At 41.1% G+C, this 21,055-nt stretch overlaps 1 protein-coding gene across 1 annotated transcript in view; it reads left to right on the forward strand.

Moving 5' to 3' along the window:
* svild (supervillin d) overlaps nt 1-21,055 on the forward strand; it is a 44,905-nt gene that overhangs the window by 20,360 nt on the left and 3,490 nt on the right. Inside the window, exons 4-25 of the mRNA XM_071462372.1 lie at nt 1,148-1,212; nt 3,648-3,745; nt 4,881-4,986; nt 6,201-6,736; nt 7,266-7,401; nt 13,518-13,665; nt 14,204-14,287; nt 14,513-14,599; nt 14,840-15,023; nt 15,270-15,442; nt 16,515-16,670; nt 16,928-17,064; nt 17,328-17,475; nt 17,841-17,986; nt 18,224-18,399; nt 18,668-18,803; nt 18,967-19,267; nt 19,575-19,729; nt 19,967-20,069; nt 20,297-20,504; nt 20,585-20,718; nt 20,816-20,971. Coding sequence (XP_071318473.1) covers nt 1,148-1,212; nt 3,648-3,745; nt 4,881-4,986; nt 6,201-6,736; nt 7,266-7,401; nt 13,518-13,665; nt 14,204-14,287; nt 14,513-14,599; nt 14,840-15,023; nt 15,270-15,442; nt 16,515-16,670; nt 16,928-17,064; nt 17,328-17,475; nt 17,841-17,986; nt 18,224-18,399; nt 18,668-18,803; nt 18,967-19,267; nt 19,575-19,729; nt 19,967-20,069; nt 20,297-20,504; nt 20,585-20,718; nt 20,816-20,971 — 3,573 coding nt within the window. The remainder of the gene's footprint in view (nt 1-1,147; nt 1,213-3,647; nt 3,746-4,880; nt 4,987-6,200; nt 6,737-7,265; nt 7,402-13,517; nt 13,666-14,203; nt 14,288-14,512; nt 14,600-14,839; nt 15,024-15,269; nt 15,443-16,514; nt 16,671-16,927; nt 17,065-17,327; nt 17,476-17,840; nt 17,987-18,223; nt 18,400-18,667; nt 18,804-18,966; nt 19,268-19,574; nt 19,730-19,966; nt 20,070-20,296; nt 20,505-20,584; nt 20,719-20,815; nt 20,972-21,055) is intronic.

Consider the following 21,055-nt stretch of genomic DNA (forward strand, 5'->3'; position numbering starts at 1 on the left):
TAGATGAAAACACTTATGGAAGAGTCAGGGAACTTAAGTGGAGGTTTTTCCATCGCTTGAGTTTTTCTTTTCTCTCTCTCTCTCACTTGGACGTTGGACGGATGATGATGTAAAAAAGATTGGACTGGAGTCAAAACTAAAGGAGTACAGTCTGAGGGGAATCAGCAGCCTGCAATGCTTAATGTTTCATCATCTGAACTAAATCATGCTGAGTTCTGGACAGCAGGGGAGCTTGGAAACATAAATCATAACTAGTGTATTAGGCCTAAACTGAGCAGTTTTTTCCAGTGGAGAAGGGGGGGGGGGGTTGTCAGAGACATTATTTGGAATTGTTTGTTCCTTTGTTTTCTTTGGAGAGGGGGGACCACCTTGGCAATAAAAACCGATTTAGAGTGGGAGAATGGGATTGAGTGTGCTGACTTAAGAAATTTGTGTTGTTTTGGAATACCATTAAATTTAATTGTTTCCTTTTGTTCAGATTAAAAGAATATTATATTCTCAGGGCTGGTTTTGATTAGTCAGTTCACATGAATTTTTTTTTCTCTCTCACACATAAGCGCAAACACAAAGTAAATGTATTTCTCCCTTTAAAAAATGTCACGTATCTTACTATCACTCTTTTATGGCACTGAAGACTCACTGAATCCACTGGTGACTTCTCAGACTCAGCCTGAGGCCAGGGCACATATCACACTTTTCATTTCCTTTTCTGATCCAAAGACACCTTAGAAGCACCAGTGAAGCCAATAAGATTATATCCCGTCAATTTTCCTGCCTGCATTTTTCAAGCTGTTCTCCTCAGTGAGAAAAATGTCCACTTGAGCTGAGAAGATTGTGATGTGTGTGTTTTTATTTTGTGCGCAGCTCATTGCCCCTTTGAGAACATGCATTGAATTGAGTCTGTGCTCAGCTCTGCGGCTGCATGTGATTGTGTTCTCTGTTTACAAAAAGTTAGTCCCAGAGCAGACAATGCTTTATGTTGTGGATACCAAACACACGGCATCCATGTTAAACCATCGTTTTAACGTCACACTTTGCCATGTGTGGCTCTGCTGTAAGGAAGCGATTCTCTCTTCTAGTCAAACAAGCACCTTCTTACTGTTGCGTGCATAGTCAACATTTGTGTGTGTGTGTGTGTACTTTTCAGTTGATGAAACGCCTGTGGATTCATCCAAGAAGAGGTCTGTTACATCCAAAATGTCTCTTTTTAAGGTATGGTATTTTAGGTTTGTCTTGTACCTCCGTTTATCCAAATGTTTTGTATCGTCTGATTTATTGCATTTGAGTATCTGAATGCGTGACACAAGATAGATTGCTGAAACATTTAATTGTGTGAAACATTTTGTTTGTCAGGGTTGTCTTGGCTCAAAATAAGGTAAAGTATGAACCAACTGGGCCTTGATGAACTACTTGTTTTCGATTCAGAATAAGTTACAGTTACAAGGCCAAAATCTTCATAGAAGCTCTGGTCATTTACAGCATGTCTGTCTGATTAACACGTGTCTCAGCCACTTGTTCTTTCCACCTTCATTCTTCCCAAAACTGCCAAGATGACAACACACAGTTAACCAAATCCAGACTTCAAATCGTCAACGTCTAAACTTATGAGTGATGTCACAGATGCTATAGCCATATTTTATCACCAGTCTACAGTTAATTCTTTTCATATCCCTAGCTGCTTTACTCAGTCCAGTGCAGCTGGTGTATGCTTCAACCCCCCTCTGGAAGTTTGCTCCATTAATAACAAATTGAGCTGTTCCATACAGCTCTGAGCTGTCCTGCACCTGGATGCACGCTTGGCCAAAGTCATGACTTCCGCACACACAGTCCACGGAGGTCTTAAACCAGCGGTGGGAAGAGAAGTTTAGAGAGCCAGAAGATGCACTCAAAAACAAAAACTGGGATAATGTCCCCAATCCTTTGGGAGAGCAACATTTGTGCTTAAAAATTATCTGAGTATCGGGCTTTCCCAGGCTGGTTAGGTTTCAGAAGTGGTTGGGTTTCATGATATTGGATGTAAATAGCTGTTCTAACTTGGCCTTCACAGACCAGGAGCAGTGCCAAGGTTGGCCAAGTGAACACAGATGGCAGCAAGTCACTCCAACCAAAAACCTGCTGGGAAAATAGCCTCCCACAAAGAGGCTATCTTACAATCACACTTTTTTTTCCCTTTTTTTTTTGTCTTCTCTCTCCATCGTTTGTTCTGCCTTACATTGCTGTTATTGTAAAGTCTCTCACTTGAAGGTCATCAGCAGTGACAGATGCTCATTTGCTGTCTTCACTTTGCCCTTATCACTCACTTCTCCTCCACTGTCCCTGATGAAAGCCAGTGAGTCAGTGTCTCCAGCAGGAGAGACCAAGTAGGAGTGAGGTTATAGTGTGTCTGCTTTCCAACACGGATGTAGGCAATAAAATGTGTACATGCAGACCTCTGGAGAAAGATACAGCTCATTTACATTTTGAATTTCTTGACTGAATTTCCTGACAAGTATATTAAAAACTTGTTTAGCAGAAGATGATATATTGATGCTGGGTGGAGAATAAGTTCTTTCAAAACCTGTGAGCCTCAGTTAGTTTCTAAGAGGCCTCTAATTGTGTAAGCTTTGGTATGTAATTTTGTGAAAAACTAGCATTTGATATCCGTTGCTTTCCTCACAGCAGGAGATCCACTTATCTTCAACAGGTCACCCCAGGGCGCTGGTGAAGTGTTTACTGACAAAGCTCTCACACAGCTGTATGGTTCACACTGTATCCAGGTTTAAAAAGTCTCTGACTACAAGTTGACCTAAAAAAGAGATAAAGACATTTAAGTTTCATCTTTTTTAATGGATCAAACTGAACATGATTTTTTCTCCTTTCTCTGTTTCTATTTGTCTTTCTTTTAGCTGGCACCAAACTGGAGTATACATTTCAGGTTGACAGGGTATCTCCAAGGGCCCAAGGCACATTCATTAATTATGTCATTAGGTATTATTGTTATATACTGCTATACAGTACTGAAAAATCTCGTTCAATAATAAATATTTATAGGCCTTGTTATCTGCACTGGTTTTCTATCAGTACTTTCACCAACTTTCAAACAGGTACTAAATTTCATTCTGTGTGATATTAAAAAAATCACAAGAAGTTTTAACTTTGTTTATGTAGGGTTGAACAGTGGAGTACTATTTTTAGATTTACATTTATCACTTATTGTTTTTATTGTAAAGTGCCTATAAGAGGGTAATAACCCTACATCATCAAGTATATCTAATCCTCTGATCTCAATAAGGACAGTGAGTCAGACAGTGCACCCAGTGAAGCAAAGTTTAACCTTGGAGAAGGTAAAAATAACAATAAAAACAAACCAAAATGCTTCCCTTGGGGAGACTTTGCTTTAATGTGGAAAATGTAGCACAGATAGTGTTCATCTGTCTCCATTTTAGTTTGTAATGTATGTACTCAAGGTGGGTAGATTTCCCATATTTGCACCAGTCCAGTAAAACCCTCATTCACACACTATAGTCCTGACCTCTGAGCAAGTGGAGGGCGGAGACTTATTCATTCACTCACTTCCTTATCAAGATGTTTCTTACAGCTGGCGGAGGACTTCAGCATTATGTCTTAAAAATCCAGCTCCTAACCGTCACCCCTCTCTCTGCCTGTAGGATCTCGGGGGGACAGAGGATGTAGGCAGAGATCAACATGCTGATGACGGAGTAAAGCGTCAGATAATGAGCAGTGACGAAGAGGAGGCCGCGACCAGGTGAGCAGGATCAAATTTGTTTTGATGTGGGCTTGGTCACACGTTTTTATTCGACCAACTATATTTAAACTCTGGAGTCTTCCGTCTTTTTAACAGTCAAGTAAGATCTGGTTGACTGTGATACATTACATATACTACAACACAAGCAGATAGAACAACTTGAAACTGACTGACACACTCACACACACACACCGAGCAGACTGAAAGGAGCACAGAGGTAATTACACAGCAATTGAAAGGCTGTCCGTTGATGTAAACAGCCTCAGAGATAAACCAGGTAAACCTGCAGAGCTTGCCTTTAATAACACATTCTTTACACACACACACACACACACACACACATACACACACACACACACACACACACACACATGTGCACACACATATGCACACACACATACACTGGGCTATGTGGTAGCCATGGCGATGTAAACCAGATTGAAGTTAATAGCTTAAGCAGTGAGAGCCAGACTGTACTTAGCACTGTAACCACTGGAGTAAAAAGTCTGGACTCTGCCTCTGTGTGTGTGTGTTTGTGTGTGTGTGTATTTGTGTGTGCGTGTGTGTGTTTGTAGATAAGTTGAAGACATAACAAGTTCCTTCTTGTCCTTTTTTGTCCACATGGAGTTTGAACTGTTCTTAGTTTCCTCCAAATTCAGAAGTGATATCAGTATCAGTATGTATTTGACCTTTTCAGCAAAGCTCCATTGCACTGCACAATAAACCAGTGATTTTCATATAAATAAAATATTAAAGAACATAATACAAAAACAAAACTACTACTTAAAAAGTAAATTGCTCAGAAGATGCAGTTTGTTAATTTACACTGTCCCAATGCCTAGATTGATTACAAAGCACCAAATCAGTGACTGTTTATTGATTTTGGCTGTACCCTTTGTGTTAATAAGAATCAAGGAGAGCAATTTCTGCTCTGTTTGATGCAAAATCATGAGCAGCATACAGATAGATGCAGATAGATTCAGTAACTATCAGTTAAAGGTGGCTACTACTGTATCCTTGGGTTATTTAGTAATAATAATCATCATAATGAATTCAAATAGTAACATTTAATAGTTTAAACATTTAATTTGATAATTTTTTCCACCATCTTTGTCCTTTTTTGCTTCTATTTCAGGCTTCCTAAATCTGATGTAGGCAAGGCAATGGAAGAGAGAGAGGCCACAGATGAACCTTCATGGAGGGAACACCGTGAATATGCTGCCACTGCAGAAGAAAAAAAGGTCAGTTTTTCAAATATAAAAAAGTCATCTCTGTGGATTGTGTTTGAAAAGATATTTTTGACCACTGCATGTCAGCCAATTCCAGAGCTCTTACTCACCTTAAATTTGGCTCTGTTCTCCTCAGATCTGGTTTAGTTTAGTTTGTTGTTTTTTAACTTGATGTATAGATTGTAATCTGTGCCATTTATGTACAGTTGCAACACAAACACACACATTCTTTGGTTCATCTGGATAAAATGTTTTTATGTCACCGCACAAGTCATGAAAGAATGTACACATACTCTACACCACTTACAAATGCCCCCACGCACTATGCTCACGATGTTTTTCATTTAAGCACACCACCTGGTTAGCATTGCACTTTAACACCCAGTTGGCCTCAGTGTATTCTTATTCCTTCATCTCCTCCTAAATCAGCACTCCCTCATAACCTTTGACCTGTCTGTGGGACGTCTGCTGTTGTTCCAGCTGCTGCTGTGCCTTTTAAGCAATAGCATATTGAACACACACGAACGGGTCTGTTTATATGCTTGTTCATGGAAGCAATTTACTGTATTTTGAAGCATGTATTACAACAGTTAATTTATGGTAGCTTGGACTACAAAATGCTTTGTATTTCACAATTACAACATTACTTGGCATATGTCTTTTATTATGTTTTTTTTTTTATTTTTTGAAAAGCAAATGCAATCTCCCAAACAAAGGACAAATCCCTCACTTTCTTGAAACACTTTGTCTTTGTTTCAGCCCTTCACTCTTTGTTTCCCACTTAATCCTATTTTCTAATCACTGTTGTTTCCCTTCTCACTATCCCTAAATTGCCCGTATTCATTTGCTCATCCCCACTATTATGTCCCTTTTAACCACCTCGTCCTGACCTACTAACCCTCAGCCTCTTGATAACAGCAGCAGGTCACTGAAAGAACAAACAGTAGTGGAACAGGAGTATGTGTTTGTGTACATGGTTGCATATTACAGTCTTTGAGACTTTTAGACAAGCAATAAGAGAAGGTTTTTACTGTTTATGTGGAAACTACAGGAGAGTTGCTATTGGACAGTGTTGGTCTGGTCGGAGAGAGTAATGTGCTATAAAAGGGCACCGCAGATTACACTTCATCAAGTGGTACTGTAACTTTAAATAGTCTGTTCCAGATATTATAAATATAATGGCTGGTAGTAAAAAAAAACTCTTTCTTTCTCCCGCTCTACATCAGCCTTCCAGTCTCCTCTCTGACAGCAAGAACAGGGACGCTTCTCCCCCTCCCTCTCCTCCCTGCCAGCCTGCCTCTCTGCAGCGCCAAGACTCAGGGCCTCGAGGCATCAAGGGAATTCTAAAGAAAAGCCGCTCCACCAGCGTGGAGTCCGACCACAGCGAGGGCTCGACGCCTGAATGCGCGCTAGCCCGACAAAGCAGCGTCACCCTCAGCCACCCTGAGAGCGAGGAAGAAACGGAGGAGGCAGATGAGGAGGAGCAGCAGGAGGAGGAGGAGGAGGAAGAAATAGAGGAGGAGGTCTGTGAGGAAAATGACAGAGAGGATGAGCCATTAACTGATGATGTCACAGACGGAGGGAGCTTCAGCGTGGACAGACAACAGAGTGGGGGCAGCAGCGGTAGCAGTAGAGGGAGCGTTGAAGAGATGCGAAGTCCCTCGCCCGATGAGAGCCTGGAGAAGACCTCCACAGTGTCAGAGGATGTTGAGGAGCTGGAGAGCAGCTTGGATGGAAGTCTGGGCTCATCACTCAAACAAAGGTCATTGGATGAACACAAAGACAGCAAGCATAATGTTAAAGTGGGCGTAGTTTGTCTGTCCAAAGAAAAGTGAACTGAAAAAATATCAAATATCTCAATAAATCTCAAATATTACAAAAAAGTATGAAAGTGAGTGACAGGATTTTTACATGTAATAATAAATTAATTAGTAGCAGTTGTATGGATTCTAGCTAAAGCTGACAAAGACAAACTCCATGCTTATGATAATCAAATGCTGATTACATCCTTTTAATATATTTAAGTGGAGTTTTTATTCATCTGAGGCAAGTGACTGAAGCTTCAAATAATTGAACAAGCTCACCATCATTACAGGCAAAAAACAGTACATTTAAAAGTAAAGTAATAATAAAGTACACACTAAATATAAAGTACAGTATTTAGTACGTATATTACCATGAACTTATGACTAGGTAACATACAGCTTTTCAAAATATATAATACTCTAAAAAATATAATAAATACACAAAAAAACTAAGAAAAGAACTTATAGGTATTTTTCCTTTTTCAGACTGGCAGAGTTCACTAGTAAAGATGATGAGAAGAAGGATAGACTGAAGAAGCCCAAGCCATCTGAGATGATCCAGACATCACTGGCTGATCGCTTCAGTCAGCTCCAAGGTGCAGAAAATGCCTGGAGGAAAAAGGTGAGTGAGCTTTTACTGAACCTTTCCTTTGTGTAGTGGGGTTAAGTTGTTGGTCAGTTGGGATGAGTAACAGGTCTACAAGATCTCTTAAAAGTAAAAACCATTTCTGCTGCAGCATCATTATGGCAACATCAACCATGTACTGAGCAAATCCTGCCATATGTTGAGGCTTCCCCTCGGCTTTGTGTTCAGGGAAAGAAAGATTTGGCCCCAAACACATTTCTTCCTCTGCTGAATCAGCTAATTCCCCTGGTGGCTGCCAAGCGGGTGTGAGGTTGTGGAGGGCTTGGTGTGTGTGTGTGGGGTGGGGGTAGGGGGAGCAGCAGATTTGGGAGTGGTAATGCCAAAGCCAGAGATCCAGGGCTTAGCTAGCCTCCCAGAGAGAAAGACAGACACACCCCTTCCCCTTGTAAAAATAAAATCCTACACCATGACAAACACCTGCAAAGCCTTACAACCTAATGCCTGCTTCCTTTGCTGGGTTTTGTAGACCTCTCTCTTCTCTCCTCAAAGTTACAAAAGTAATTCCCCCCCTAAGCAAGCTTTTGTGTTCTTCATGGACATCCAGGTCATACAGTTCTGCAAAGCTCAGCATAGAGGGTTTAAGAGACACATGATAAGACAACTGGCATTTTGAAGTGGTGATGGAAGTGCATGCGGGTTTCTACATGCTCCTATACAAACAAGACCACCCTCTCTGAGTACTCAAGTGGAGAAAGAACATTACACTAGATAATAACTATCCCATGGACTCTGTGACTGACTGATACTGCAGCAGAGGAAAACCCCCGTGTGTGCCACGTGAACAACAGCAAAACAGTCAATTTGACACTAAAGTTGAAGTGATGTCATGTTTATTTGTATGAAGCATCTCTTGGCTTGATGTTTGTAGAGACCAGTGATCCTCTTGGGGGATTTCTGGTTTGGGTTCATGCTTCATCCAAAGATGACCTAACCTTAGAATAAATTCACTCGTAGTCTGGAAAAAACCTATTTATGACTAAGTACAGACAGCCAAAAATGTGGACAAATCCCCAGTCAACTAAATACTTAAAAGTGATGTCATTTTACATTTGGTTTGTCTTCAGTGTGATAAATCAACACAAAGTCCATAAAATTTAGTGTAATTCCATTAATGGCACAAAAAGTGCATCCTCAACACTCCCGCATGAAGGAGGACCAAACTGGTGTCCAAAAAGTCTGTGGATTCCTTTATTTCTATCTGAGGTTACTGCTTGTGAATTGGTCTGGAACCTGCTTTGTACTGCGGCTGCTACTGTAGAGCTCTGGGAAACTGACTCACATCAGAGATGTAGATAATGCATGGTTTGGCTAAATTATTGGCACTGATGCCATGTCTGCATTAGCAATGGGGCATTTACTGGCATGTGACTATTCTCGTTAGATTCCCTTTTCCCTTCGTGAGGGGAGGCCATTGGTTTTCATGTTTAGGCATGTCTATTTATCTCAGACACTGCCAAGCTGGAGCAGATGTTGTTGCTCTTTGGTTGATATGTGGGAGACCAGGGAATCAACATGCATGGTACACACCATGGTCATCTCCAACCAGCTCCAGATGTTTCCTGTTAAGCCTGCTAAGCTGTTCTGTTCTCCATGCTTGTGTTGTAAAATAAGGTCTTGTTGTAAATTTAATTTAAAGAGAGTCTGTCATGTCCTGGATAATGATCGTTAATCATAAGTTACATTGACTCTTTGCAGCATGTTACCAGTTAATGATTAAGAGTGTCCAACTTTGTCAATATAAATTCAGTTTTGGCATCGAATTAAGTTCAAGTTTTTTTTTAAGTTCTTTACAAAATCCACATAGGCAAAGAAAGAATATTTGAAAATATATGGTTTACTTTCAAATCCTCCAGGATTTGCTAAATGTGTAGGTTTTGTTTTCCAGCAATGACTCACTGAAGACTAGTCTGACAACTCTTCACAAGTCAAAACACTGACACTGCAGCTACCCCCACAGAAACTTCACTCCATTAAGACTCGGTTGGAAACATTGTCCCTGGAGTGTTGGTTCCCAGAAAATGGATTAGAGATAATCAACTAAAGATGAGTTCATTATCTGAATTACATTGTGAGTGTGTTGAAATAGGCTGCCTAAATGGGCATTATTACAACATCATCCACGGGAAAGTTAATGCACTGAAGGGAACCCAGTTTTTGCCATTAATTCCACCTATGGGGTGAGACAGTTTGACTTGATTCACACGAAATCATGAAGCTAGTTTCTTGCTGTCACAAACCGGAATGTGTGTTTGATTTGATTTCTTCTCATGCATTACTGTAAACAGTCTGTTTCCTTTTTCCTTTCGCTCCCATTCTGCCAAACTTTATGCCAGGCTTTAAATGACCCATATCTGTTCTAAACTCTTCTGTGCCAAAACCTGCTCACTCCAGCTGCTGCAATCTAATGTTGCCCTGCCATGCTCCTCTGTTCTCCTCTCATAATTTTCCTGTCCTCTTCTCTTCCTACTATTCCTCCTCCCTTTTACCCTTCTTTCCAGTTCCCTCTGTCCTCACCTGTGGAATCTACCCCTTTTTTTGACTTTGACACCTGCCTGTCAGCCTTTCCTTGTCCCTTCAGGTGAGTGTTTGTACATAAATATGTACCATAAGGGCCACTCTGCATGGACTTTATTTTGCCCCTCTCTCTCTACCTGTGCTCTGGACAGTCTCTCACTCTCTGAGGATTACCACTGAGACATCAGAGCTGTCGACACACTTGCCATCGCTACATGAATGTGGTTTGCTGACCCTCAGTTGCTCGATATCTGTGTCAGTGGTTTGGCTGGGGTGCTGTCTGCACCATACAGTAAGGCAGGGCTGAGAAAAATTGTTTCCTGTGGGGGTCTGAGGCCCAGGCTCTTTCCTCTCCTCCCCTCTCTCTGGGGTCCTGTCAGGCCAAGGTATTTCCCTTCTCTGATTGACTCCAGAGATGGGCTGCTCGCTGGAGGGGCTGTGTCAGTGTGTGAGAATGCTTCAGGACTGTGTTAGATGACAGATATTGTGGTTTGTATTGTAGCATGACTGTACTGACTGAGAGGAGATTGTAGTGTATAAGCAATTTGATGTATTAATAGTTTAAAGGTACAAGAAACAGGATTTACTCCTGTAGTACAAACATTTGACTTATTTGTGTAGCAAATAAGTTTGTTTATCAGTTTATCATTAATTTTATTTGTTTATTAAAAAAATTAAATTAACAAATAAAATTGAAAACTCTCATACTCACTCATGCTACATTCAAGAATTGTGTGTGCAGAAAGGTCTCTGTATGTCAGATGTGTCACATTCTCTCATGTTACGAAATCAGCAAGGGCTCACTTTGATGTTCAGCCCCAATGTGCTGTCTCTGTGTGCATGCCAGTGTGATTAAATGTATTTCTTTGAACTTTTTCCTCATGTCAGGCTAATATTTGACCACATCGAGCAACATGTTTGACATTAGAGTACAAGAAAATCTGTTACCACTTGTACCTTTGCCATTGTGTGAGTGAGGGGGGAGCAGATGGAGAAAGAAAGAGGAGGTTTGTTGTGTTTGAGTGAAAGATTGTTTGAAAGAAACTGGAGTTTTTCCATTCATTCAGTACATGGCTGTTTGTATGTTTAAGAATGTTTCATATTAATTCAGGATAAATACAAAGGATTCCTTTGACCTGTTATTTAATCTACTCTCCACAGGAAGGTGGTTTTTATGGCAGTGCAGTTTCTAGCTGTGAGTGAGTAAGCAGGGATAGAGTGTCTTTCTCAGGGACAGTTCAACAGTAAATATACTGTTGGAAAGAAGGACTGTTGTGTGCATTAAACTTTTGACCTTCTCGTCTCAGAGTCTCTCCAACCACTGGGTTATCTTACTTCTGCTGTAGCAACCACGGGTTTTGACCTGTTGGATTCATATCTGCAGGACTTCTCTTTGAGAGGGAAGTTTATGTTGAGCATTGGAATTAGGTAGTGAATTAGCCTTTAGCCTTCGAAAATAGTATAGTAGATCTAAAAAGATAAGTCAACAATATATATGTGTGTGTGTGTGTGTCCGTGTGTGTGTTTTGAGCTGTTGGCCAGATCAAACAAGCAGTCTGGAAATGTCACTTTTAGCTCTGAGAAATTATGATACATTTTCACTATTCTCTTGCATTTTGAGTCAAAAGGATTAATTGGGGGAAAAATACAGACAGATAAATAAATAATGAAAGTACTCATTAGTTGTCATCCTATAGCAAGGTTTGTTCACAGTTTGCATAATCAATAGTTTGTATGAGTTACTGTCACACTATCCAAGCATCCACTGGGTGAGAGGTGAAAGGCCCCCTGCACCAATAACCGGGCTCTATTCATGATAGTACTTATTAAAAATTCACGTCAACACGTTTCACATGAACCAGAAAGATATTGAACTCTGCTATTTCATAAAACATTGAAGTTTGAGTATTGAGCTTGTTCCTGCTGTTTTAAAACTAAACAATTAATTTTGAAACTGTGATGCAAAAGTACAATTTTAACAAGCTGTAGCATTTTGAATAAAAGTACAGCAACAATCATTTATTTTTCTCGCTCTAAAAGCAACTGCAGCCAAAAAGCATAGTCATCTGTAGCTGATTAAGGCAAATTCTGTGAGTTGGCAAAACAAGGCTATTTAAACTCCTACCTGTTGTCTGGTTAATACGGTCTTTCCATGCCAGTGTCTACTATTAAAACTCAATGAGGAAGGACCCTGGAGGTATCCTGTTTATTACCATGTAAACAACCAGCAAAGGCGTGGACGTTAATTTATAAAAGTAAAGTTTACATTACAATATTGGTCAGAAAAAAAAAAATCTGAAATGCACACTTTTCTCAAATCATTCAGCCTTTTTTTTTTTTTTTTTTTTTACATAAATTTTGTGTCCAAATTAGAGGATAGACTTTTTATTTTCCAAGGAGACTCTTTCTTTTCTAATGCAACATCGGTCTGGCTACAGTTCACTACTTTAGCCCAACATCTTTTTCTCTTTAAAGCTGTTGACATCTGTGAATGTTTAAGTTGACCCTTCAGAGCATACAGCAGAGATGTTATAAGTTATAGTATGACAGTCAGTAGATCACACAGGCCATCTGTCATCCACAAAGCACATTCCTCTATGACTTTAACAAGGTATTTGGTTTCGGGAATCCCAATCATTTGTTTGTCATTTACTTTAATTTCAAGCAGCACAAACTGTCCTGCCGATGCCCTCAGTTGAATAAATGCTGAATGTTTCACAGCACAGAATTCACAGCAAGAATTGTTTTGGCGTCTACTTGCAGCTGTTCAACAATTGTCCTCTGTATTATACTTTTTGTCTGATAAGAATTTATTTTGTGTTTCTTCTGTGTAATCATAGTGCAGAGATGGGTCTTCCTTTGTGAGGCTAAGCTGCGTGTAACCCACTGCAGAAAGGAAGTCCCCACTCATGCTACATTACACGCAATGAATTGCTCATTATTAGTGAAGGAATAAGGGGTGGCAGCCAGTAAAAACCCAGGCAGGGCCATAAAACGCTTCAAATATTTAGGAGTGGAATATCATTAATTACCATAACACGGCTCCTGGGGTCCAGTGGGACCAGGAGGCCCAGTAAACCCCTGCTAATTCATTTTTAATGGTAGAGCTCAGGTGCAAAAATGGCAGCAGGGGTAAATCACGTAAGGAAAGCTCTACTGAGTAGTGGGTGATGGATAGCCTTGTTATATAAACAGGGGTTTTGGTGTTTTATTGTTAGGACTCAACATTCTTCATGTTTTTTGTTTGAAAAACAAAGTTTGAATGACACAGTAAAAACCTCTGTGGAAGTATTTGTTTTTGGAAGAAGTCAGCCTCCTCCACAAATAATTAAAAGTCATGGGATCATTCATAGTTTCCTGTTAAATTAATCTTTGCCTGTGTTGCTCCACTGTCTTCTTTCACCATCACCACTAGTCTCTCTTTTCCTCATGCAACATCTCTCGCTCTCATTGTGACATCAGTGTGTCCTCATAACTGTCTGTTCCCATGTGAATTAAATGGACAGTAGAGTAAAAGACTTTCACTATTTAAAAGTACTCTTAATACTGTATCTGAAATTGAATTATATTTCCAACAGAAGTCCAACGTAGATCCTGAGCCCAAGATGACGCTGGTAGAGAGGATGAAGATCCTCAAGGAGAAGGAGGAGCAGTGGAAGAACAAAGGCAAAGGAGCAGCCAACGACTCCATCCAGTTCACTGTGGCTGGACGTATGGCCAAGAGAGGTATGTTTACTCTGAGTGGACCTAAGCTGGTACAAGCATGTTTATAGTTTTGTGATAGGCCAAGTCATTCCTGCAAGCTCTCAAGTCTCTCAGGTCTTAAGTTTGCTTTTTTTTTTTAATATAACAGCATATACAGAGATCCTGCTGAGTCAGATTTGATGCTCAAAGTGGTTTACAGCACATTATTCTACAATTTCTACAGGGATGTTGGATACTTGGAAGATGATTCCCTTTAGAGCTGCAATGATTAGTCAATTATATTGATTAGCTCATCGATAGAGAATTATTTGTGCTGTTAGTTTCAGTCAACTTTCAAGCAAAAATACCATTTATTCACTTTTAATTTTTCTGTAATTTGAAAATTTGCTGCTTTTACTGTCACCTTTTACTTTTGAAATATTTACATTCATTTTTCACTGTTTTCTGACATTTTTACACAGAACAAGTTCTTGGTTAATCGAGAATAGAATTATCAGATTAATCTGCAACAATAATGATCTTTAGCTGCAGTCCTGATTCTCCCCTTGTGTTCCACCAGGTCTTGTGTCAGACACAGGAAAGGAGGAGTCACCTCTTATCTCTCTCAAGAAGTCTAATGCCACACCTGTGAAGCCACATGAAGGTACTCACTGAGTCATTCAGTTAATCAGTCAGCACATGTTGCAAATATTTCAGATATTGATACTTGAACTAGATCTGGGTCACTGACTGCCACTAATTTCAGACGATAAAGATTTCTTATTGACTTTTGAAAACTTTCTGTTAATGCCAGAAATGACTATTGTTCTGAAATACTGGGTGTATTGAGCTACAGTTTATCAGACCTCTGTTTGTTTGTGTTGGACAGAAATCTCCAGTAGAACTGATGTCAAGGTGGAAGGAGATAAAAGGCTCGACAAGCTTGAGTCCTTCCTAGACAAGCTTCACAATAAAGGTACAATCCCTCTGCTTGTTACTGGTTTCCACGTCACATTATATTTAATTATACACTGTTTTATTAAGCATCTATTGTACATGTTTATTTTATTGCCGCATAGGTGACCTTGTCCTCACACTGTTTGCAAAAAGCACAATTCAGCAAAAATAAAAAAAGCATCATTTTCATTATCAAGTTGTGTTTTAACACTTCCTGTTCCATCCCTCCTGTTTCCTCATGCTGTGGTGGGCGGGTCAGGTGTGAGCAAAAGCAAGACATCCACCATTGAGGTGACGGCAGAGACGGAGAAAGAAGTGATGACCCTGGACGATGAGGAGACGTTTGGGAGCTTTTACAAATCTGTCTCACCCTCTGCACTCCAGGACTCCAGTGTGGTCCTTACTGAGGACGACCTCAGCCAGATTCAGGCCAATACACCAAAGTTAGTTTATGATTATCATAAATTAGTTAGTGGCATCTTATCCCTTAAGAAAATTTTCTGTATCTTATTGACAGGAATTTTCCATTTGCCATCAATTATGTCTTAAGCATGTTCCTTAAAAATTTAAGGAACTTAAACTTATATTTAATTTAACTTATATTTAAGTTATTATTTGAACTTCTGCAGGAATGGTCTTAAATAGCTTGCCTTAATAATTTTCACTGTTTTGTGTATGAATGTCTAAAGGCTGACCTCAGCAGTAGCAGAACACAAGCGTGCAGTGCGACCAAACCGGAGAAATCAGGGCTCCAGGAACCCTCTGCGGGCTCTGGCTGCCCGCAACGACCTCCGGCAGGTCTACACCGAACAGCGGCTCAACGTAGCCACAGTGGAGACCAAGAGGATCCAAGTGGAGAGGAGTAAGACTGCTCAAACTTACCTACTGTGGCACTGCTAAGGTTCTTACCCCAGCTAAACTTAAGAGTCTTAGAGGGCTCAACAGCTTTAAAGGATCAAAAAAAGTTAAATCCAAAAAAACATCAATAGAACAATTAGCATAAGAATGAGATTATACCTAGTGAATATAGTGACCTTTCAATATTTTAATGTAATCTCATGAATTGGATAATGAGTTTACCTTTACTGGGGGTTGCTTTTGGTGTTATATTGTTCATCATCTACGTAAAGCATTTTATTGTATGAAAAGTGCTATACAAATAAAGTATGATTGATTGATTGATTGATTGATACAAGCAGTAGGGAGCTGTGCCTTACTTATTTTAAGTGTTAATACTTATGGAAGCTACTTTGTGTCCATTTCAGTTTTAATTTGACTTTTAATTCAATTATTGTGAATGCAAGGCTGCATTGTTTTATCCTGCTGCACTGCTGTCACAGCGACGCTAACTCAGGCTGAGGTATTAGGAAACTGGTCACATCTATATGTGGCCAAAGAAATCACCTTTCTCCTGCAGAAATTTATTGAGAGAAATTGCATTTTTCAAACCCCCTACCTTTTTACAGAGAGAGGCTTTCTCATTTCCATGATGTTTAAGAAACCAGATTACTGCAGAAAGCTGACGGTAACATGGTTACTGAAGTGTATGCACAGCAAATGCACTGCATACAAAGAAAAGCTGAAGTTGGATACCAGTTATCTGTATTCAAGGACTGAATATATTTTCTGTTTGTCTGCTGCTTGTATATTCTCTATATTCAGCTCCTCTCTTTAGATACTCTCCAGGGGTTGACCTCAGAGACCTTTTGACAGTTTACATAAGAGGAAGTGGGAGCTATATACGTGCTGTCAAGTGCAACTCACATTAAAAAAGACAGTAGAAAACGCATCCTGTCTTTTATAATCTATGCTAAAGCTTTGTTTGTGTTTTGTTTTGTTTTTTTTTTGATGGCAGATTAGATCATGACACTGCATTAGTTCAACCTTTAACCTGTAGTAGTTGATAACTGTGTCACTTTTTGCCTCCCACCCAGTGGCAAAACACTCCAACCTGGCCGATGTGGCCTTGGCAGGCCTCGCCAGCAAGGAGAACTTCCGCAAGGTCAGCCTGCGCAGTGTCAAGTCGACTGATGTTGTGACCAACAACAGTGCAGTGCCTTTCAACAAGCTCATGCTTATCCGCATCAAAGGTCAGAAACACAAGAGTTTTCACACAACACAATGTTTTCTACAAACATTTGTTGAATGCTGCTGTGATATATGGTGATTTATCACCCAGAAGCATTTATTATAAAGACAAATTGACATAACACTTAAAACTGCCGCTAATGAGAAGCTCTCAAGTGTGTTTCTTGTATTGTTTTTTAAGAATATGAAGTTAATAACAAATTTAAAAAAAAGATTATGTCTCTTCGAGAAGTACAAGCTGTTTTGTCGCTGTCTGTAGGTCGGAGGCACGTCCAGGTGCGCTTGGTGGAGCCCACAGCCAGCTCTCTAAACAGTGGTGACTGCTTCCTTCTCATAACACCGAAGCACTGCTTCATGTGGAGTGGGGAGTTTGCCAACGTCATTGAGAAAGCTAAGGTAGCAAACTTCACACATTCTTGGATATTGCAAAGACAGGCTTCAGAGCCAGCATTGCCATGTTTAGACAGGTGCTGCTACATCTTGATAAAAGTGCTGCAGAGAGAAATGTCCTGCTCCAGGTAAATCCAGGTCTGCGTTTTAACCAATATGCCCTGACTAAATAAATGCTTCTAACATGACTCCTACTTGCTGTAGAGATAAGAGATAAATGCTGTACCTCTACGCAGTTGTAACATGTATATTATTCTTTGTGTGACCAGGCATCAGAGATGGCCTCGTTTGTTCAGGCCAAGAGGGACCTTGGCTGTAAGGCCCCCCAGGTGACAGTGCTAGAGGAGGGCATCAACACTGAGAGCAGATGGGCCAAAGAGTTCTGGAGCCTGCTGGGAGGAAAGACCAAATACAGAGGTACAAAATACACACATTTATTATTCACACTGATCACACACTTTACAGGTCATGTACTCATGATCTTTCTCGCTATGTCTGTACCTCTGTCTCTGCAACAGCTCAAAACTAAACACCTCTAGCAGTAAGACTTTTATTTTTGGTGTTTTAGTGACAGTGAGTGAGAACTGAAGTTATACTTTTTGCTATAACACTGTCTAATAGAACTTATCAAGACAAGATATCTGCTGTTTTTCTGAAGAACACTTAAGCTGTGTTGATGCTTGGTTTATCATGTGACAGATTATCTGTCTAACCACTCTGCCCCACCCCTGCTGTCATACACATAAGATTACCTTGCTCTCTGTGTTGTGTGTGTGTTACAGGGGCAGGGGAGCCAGAGGAAGATGAACTGTATGAGAGTGGGGTCTTAGACTCTAACGGGGTGTACAGACTCCAGGGAGACAAACTGGTGCCTCATGAAGATGCCTGGGCCTCCATCCCGAGTGTCTCGTTGCTCAGCTCTAATGAGGTAACATCACTAATGCAATGAGAGTAATGACCTCATAAAAGTTTGGGATCTGCTTAGAAAGTCTGAATAAGGATGAAAGGATCATATAAAAGTTAGAGGTGTATATAATAATCTAGATGAATTTCATTATATTTATGTATGCGTCTGTTGTGTTGCATGTTGTAATAACTGCAGTGGGACCCTGACATCTCTCTCTTCTCTTTCCACCTTCCTGCTGCTGCTAATACTCCACACCAGGTCTTGGTGTTTGACTTTGGCAGTGAAGTGTACGTATGGCATGGGAAAGATGTGCCCTTGGGTGATAGAAAAGTGGCCGTCAAACTGGGAAAACAGCTCTACAGCGGCAGCTACGACTACAGCAACTGCAGAGTCAACCCTTTAGATGCTTCCTGCACAAACAAGGATGTACCTCAGTGAGTATAACAGACAAATACCACACAACTGTAAGAGTTTGAGAGTTGGTTAGATTATTGGTTGTGTTGTTGTAGCCCCTAGTGGTTTTCTTTTGCCAGCACAGCTGCACAGAGAAGATTTCCTTTTTTTTGTTTTTGTTTTTAATTATCACATATGTGGTGTGTGTGTGTGTGTGTGTGTTTGTATGTGTGTGTATGTGTGTGTGTGTGTGTGTGTGTGTGTGTGTGTGTGTGTGTGTGATTGTGTAATTGTGTGTGTGATATCCAGGCAGGGGGAGAGTCGTCCTAGCTGGGCTCTGTTTGGCCGGCTGTCAGAGCACAATGAGACATCGTTGTTCAGGGAGAAGTTCCTGGACTGGGCTGAGAGGAAGAAAGAGGAAGCAGCTCAAGCTGAGGACATCAAGGTAGACGAGCTTAGACTTACTGTAAACAAAGCAGTGACTGTTGAGGTCTGACAGTCTGTTATAAATCAATTAAGATAAAACACTGCTCTGCGCAGTAGCTCTGAATATACTAAAGGAAGTGACAAATTTAAAACCGACTTAAAAACATTGTTTGCCTGCTCAGAGTCCAGTCCACTCCACTGTCCGCTCCCCACTCGAATTGGAACTGCAGCCATGTGATGCCAGAGCCCTGCTGGACAATGAGCCTCAGCCGGTGAAGACTGTTCTGGAGGGGGTTGACGTCCAGCGGGGACATGGCCTGGTGAGGACAGAGGATGACAGGCAGGCAGAGTTGGCTACAGTAGCTGTAGACACCTGGCACATCAAAGAGCACGGTGAGGAGGAGCTGCCTAAAGAGAGTCTGGGCCAGCTACATGAGGGCGACGCCTACATCATCCGCTGGAAGTACTCTGTCACCACACTTGGTGAGTCATGCTTGTAATACAGCGGTAGCCTGAAGAATTAAGATTAGACTTGTGAAATGGGAGGTTTGAATATGATGAAATATTATAAAAACCAGTGAGAAAATTAATGTGTGGAATTAGTATCTGTCTGACTAATAATGCATCTATTTGAAAAGTACATTTATGAACCGGTAACCGTCCCATCACTGAAAAGGTGAGAAAAGATGCATTTAAGTGAAAGAAGACATTTGAGTCTTGCAACTGTTCAAAGGTGGAAGCAGAAGTCCTGATTTCACCACCTGGGTTCACTGTGGTTCTGTTCTGTCAGTGGGGAAGCGGCAGAAACCAGGGGAGCTGAGCGCAGGAGCTCCTGGAAGAGAGAGGACTGCTTGTTTTTTCTGGCAGGGCCGGCACTCCAGCATCAGCGAGAAAGGAACCTCAGCTCTAATGACAGTGGAGCTGGGCAGCCACAGGGGGTCACAAGTGAGTATCAGGTCATCACGGTTACAAATCAAACATTTTTATTGGAGGCATAGTTCCTGTTTAGCAATTAAAAACTGTTCTTTAACAGCTAAACAAACGCTTCATTCGTCTATAAGTATCTAGACATGTATTCACTCAATATGAACACATAGACACATTAATAGCTGAGTGTTCAGGTAGTAACTGATATATGTGTGGCTTTGTTCATCCAATTGTATACGATTTGTGTGGATCCAGGTGTTGGTGAGTCAGGGGAAAGAGCCGCCGTGCTTCCTCCAGCTCTTCCGGGGAGGTTTGATCATCCACAAGGGCAGCAGAGAAGATGGTGCAAACACCACAGGTAAAAAAAAAAAAAAGAAGTAGATGTAGAGGCTTTAATTTTCTGTATCACAATACAAAATTGCATCAAACTCATCATTACCACATGGTGAGTTCGACTTGGTGAGTACTTGTGCTAAAGATAGACTCAGAGCTAACTTTAAATTTTTTTTTTCTTTTTATGTCACAGTAACACAGAATTTTTACAGCCATATTCTGGCATAAAGACGTCTGATTTTGTCTGTCCAGGTGGCTGGAGGTTGTTCTGTGTCCGAGGTGAGGCAGAGGTGGAGGCCTCGCTGGTGGAGGTGGACTGCCAGCTTGCCAGTCTGCGGTCACGTGCCAGCCTGGTGCTTCTTAATACTCAGAAAGCTCAACTCTACTTATGGCACGGCTGTAAAGCACATGCCAGTGCCAGGCAGGTGGCCAAAAGAGCTGCAGACAAACTAACCAAGAGGTAAGACACGTGCTGATGTCTAAAATTGATGGACCTATGGCTGCTGTTGTGGACCAACTCTTTTCTGTGTTTGTGTCAAGGTGTCCCTCAGAGTTGGGTCTGAGCAGCACCAGCAGTGTGAAAGTTGAGGAGGTGGAGGAAGGAGCTGAACCCTCAGAGTTCATGAAGGCTCTGGGCCCACAAGACAAGAAAGCCTACGACTGTATGCTGCAAGGTGCGTCCTCACATTTACACGTTACTTAAACCCACTCAGCAACTTTCCAACGTATCATCAAGAAGGATCATTAATGATTTGTGTGTGTCGTGTCCAGATCCAGGGAAGTACAACTACACACCCCGGCTGTACCGCCTGAGTGCCAGCTCTGGGGCGTTTGAAGGGGAGGAGCAGCTGTATCCTGCCCGGGTGACAGAGGGAGTCATGGCGATGCCTTTCCTGCAGGAGAACCTCTACGCCACACAACAGCCAGGTACCACACACCTGTAGTAATGTTGGACTTCTGTGAATAATATGTTATTATTTGTCTGGTGCTTTCTATTAACCTAAACATCCC

The sequence above is a fragment of the Trachinotus anak genome, unplaced genomic scaffold (assembly GCF_046630095.1).
Source record: "Trachinotus anak isolate AG129_WGS33_773 ecotype Australia unplaced genomic scaffold, CSIRO_AGI_Tana_v1 ptg000025l, whole genome shotgun sequence".
Taxonomy (NCBI): Eukaryota; Metazoa; Chordata; class Actinopteri; order Carangiformes; family Carangidae; genus Trachinotus; species Trachinotus anak.